The sequence below is a fragment of the Pistacia vera genome, unplaced genomic scaffold (genome assembly GCF_008641045.1).
Source record: "Pistacia vera cultivar Batoury unplaced genomic scaffold, PisVer_v2 Contig60, whole genome shotgun sequence".
NCBI lineage: Eukaryota > Viridiplantae > Streptophyta > Magnoliopsida > Sapindales > Anacardiaceae > Pistacia > Pistacia vera.
Genome location: NW_022196446.1, coordinates 211,558 through 214,248, shown reverse-complemented (window position 1 = coordinate 214,248; position 2,691 = coordinate 211,558). Strand labels below are relative to the sequence as shown.

Here is a 2,691-nt window from a genome sequence, read left to right as displayed (position 1 = left end):
CAAAGAAAATGATGGCACATTCTGTCAAGACTTTCAATCCCTCTTAATTTAATTTCCAAGGTTACTTTAGATTCAATTGATAATGAAGATTGATCCACAAGGTAGCACTGCAACTAACATTCTATATTAAATTTTAACACAAATCAAACAAAATTTTATAAATATGCAATCAAGCTGTCTACTTAGCAATAGAGCATAATTCCTGTATCGTTGCTTGACATAATGTTCACTACCTCAGCTTTATATACTGAGTTTCGTAGGGAATAAAATCGGTAGACATCCCTACTGACAACTAACTCGAAACCAACTTACCAACTAAGATGCAAAACAAGCACAGGAAGTATCATTCTCTAATCAGAAACTAAGAACAATACTAAATTTATTAAGTAGTGGGCAACAGTACAGACTTGGGAAATGATGAAGACCCATTGTTGGCAGCACCCTGTATCTTGAGAATCGAAGTAACCAAGTTATATATCTGAACATTCTCAAAAGATGGCACCTTCTTTCCCCTTTCAAACTGTGGACCATGGCCAATGAAGATGGTCCTCATGGAGAAAATTGCATTGTCATACCCATGTGCTCCTCCACATTCTTTTCTGTTTGTCTTCTTCTGCTCCACCTTGAACCCCTCTTCAATCAACCCTATTATTGGCGGAATCCTATCACTAGCGGCATAATGCAGCCGACTAGGCAGCTCCTCCTTAAGATAAACTCTCAAATTCTTCCCATTATCCACTTTCCCCGACTTCAAACCTTCATTCATCTTTGCAACGATGTCAGATGGATTATAACCACCAGGTGGACGAATTGCTAGCAATGGACTATATGATTGAACCCACCCTGCTGGAATTTCAATCCAAGAAGCCAAATCATCTAAGAATATCAACTTCTTATCACATGTGCCAACCATTCCATGATCACCGACCATAATGATAGTAACATCCTCAAAAACACCTCTCTTCTCTAAACCATCAATCAACCTCCCAATCATACTATCAATCCTAGCAACAGCTTCCGTTATCTGTGGATCATCAGGGCCAACTTGGTGACCCTGATGATCAGGATCCTCAAAATATAAAGTCATAAACACAGGTATTTCAGCACTAGGCAAATCAAAATAACTCAAAACAGTATCGACTCTGTCCTCAAAAGGCACAGAACCGTTATAATCCATACAGAAACCTTTTGGACAAGTCCAAGATCCTTTCTTTACCTCAGATCCAGGCCAAAAATAAGTAGCAGCTTTTAACCCATGATTGACCACAGTCTCCCAAAGTGGCTCACCTAACCACCACTTGGGCTCGTGGCTACCCATAGTAAAGGTGGCACCAGAATCGGGGTCGACAAAATGGTTATTAATAATCCCATGAAAAGCTGGATAAAGACCAGTGACAATAGAATAATGATTGGGGAAAGTCAAAGAAGGGAATACCGGAATCAAGCCCGTCTCAGCTTCAGTTCCATAGTTGATCAGACGGTGGATGTTGGGAGTTGCGGTCTTGAATTGGTACCCGAACCGAAACCCATCTGAGGAAATCAACAGAACAACCGGTTTATCCAATTTTTTGAGTGGACGAGCAGTGGATTTGAGAGAAGAAGAGGATGAGGAAGAGGACGAAGACGCGGAAAAGAAGAGAAAACCGAAGGCGGCAGCTGCGGAGAGAGCAACGCAAGTAGCGAGCGTGAGAGCAATAAAAACAATTGTTGTAGTTGGTTTCTGAGAAGTATTCGACGAAGAGTCTTCAGAAGAGTCGGTGTTGAAAGAGAGAAGAGATGTGGATTGGTTTAATCGATCGTCTTCGTGTGTTGGTAGTGGGATTGGCTTCGTTGCAGTCAACGAATCAGGGCCCATTTTCTAAAACGGGTTTTCCTTCTAAAGCTCAGAAATTTAACTTCTCCAAGTCCTGTTGCGTGAGTCGAGGTGGTTGCTAATGGAGGATTGAGTACGATTGAAGGGTGTTGAATTTGTTCACAGGATGAAGAAGATGGTTTTGTTGGAAGGTTGTTGTCACTTGTAAGAGTTTCATTTCATCACCAGATTTTTCAATAACATATTGGACTTTTTGGAGTCTAAATGAAGGTAAAACAAATACGACACATTTCAGGGAATATTCGGAAGAGATATGTGAATTGTGATGGGAAAATGATCTAACGATCAGAGTTTGTTTGAAGTGATTAGAATTATTATACGACTTAAGAGAAGCAAGCGGTTCAAATTAACCTAATTACCGGAACCAAAGGAGTTTAGAAGTTTTTTTTGTTCTGATTTTTTTCAATTTTGTTGAATTGATTCGGTTTAAGTTAAAATGATTTTATTAACTTTCAAATTTCATTTAAGGTAAAATGATTTTATTAACTTTCACATTTCATTTAAGGTTAACAAGCAAATCTTTTGTTTAAAACAAAAATAGTTAGAAGAATCTCGATGTTGATGCTTGATTTTGACATCAACGACTTGCACGTGCAAAGTGTTAAGCTGATTTTAGAAATTACACGTGAATGATTACGATAATCGAATGCAAAGATTAAATAATAAATGAGAGATAGTTTTTAAAGTGGTTCGTATGCTTAAAGCAAATTCTACGTCGACTGTTATTTTATATATGAGAGATTATAAGAGGTCGCATATAGCGAACAACGAGCAGAGGTACAATAACTGAGTATTCAGATAAATTATCAAATCAGTCT

General features: G+C 38.4%; 1 protein-coding gene across 3 annotated transcripts; it reads right to left on the bottom strand.

Annotated features, from left to right (window-relative positions):
- Nucleotides 1-206: 206 nt before the first annotated feature.
- On the bottom strand, nucleotides 207-2,102 carry LOC116110319 (ectonucleotide pyrophosphatase/phosphodiesterase family member 1-like). 3 transcript variants are annotated; one of them, XM_031396549.1, is made up of 2 exons: nucleotides 1,075-2,102; nucleotides 207-1,038 (listed from the first exon to the last, which is right to left on the bottom strand). In XM_031396549.1, the coding sequence occupies exons 1-2, from the start codon at nucleotides 1,853-1,855 to the stop codon at nucleotides 383-385; spliced, it is 1,437 nt and encodes a 478-aa protein (XP_031252409.1). In that variant the 5' UTR covers nucleotides 1,856-2,102; the 3' UTR covers nucleotides 207-382. The 3 variants fall into 3 exon arrangements, with proteins under 3 accessions (XP_031252409.1, XP_031252411.1, XP_031252408.1); XM_031396551.1 differs by having other exon boundaries at nucleotides 207-1,310; nucleotides 1,436-1,553; XM_031396548.1 differs by having other exon boundaries at nucleotides 207-2,096.
- Between the last annotated feature and the right edge of the window lie 589 nt (nucleotides 2,103-2,691).

What these genes read in the sequence shown, in the direction of transcription:
- LOC116110319 (XM_031396548.1), bottom strand. Translation starts at nt 1,855, where the DNA reads ATGGGCCCTGATTCGTTGACTGCAACGAAGCCAATCCCACTACCAACA.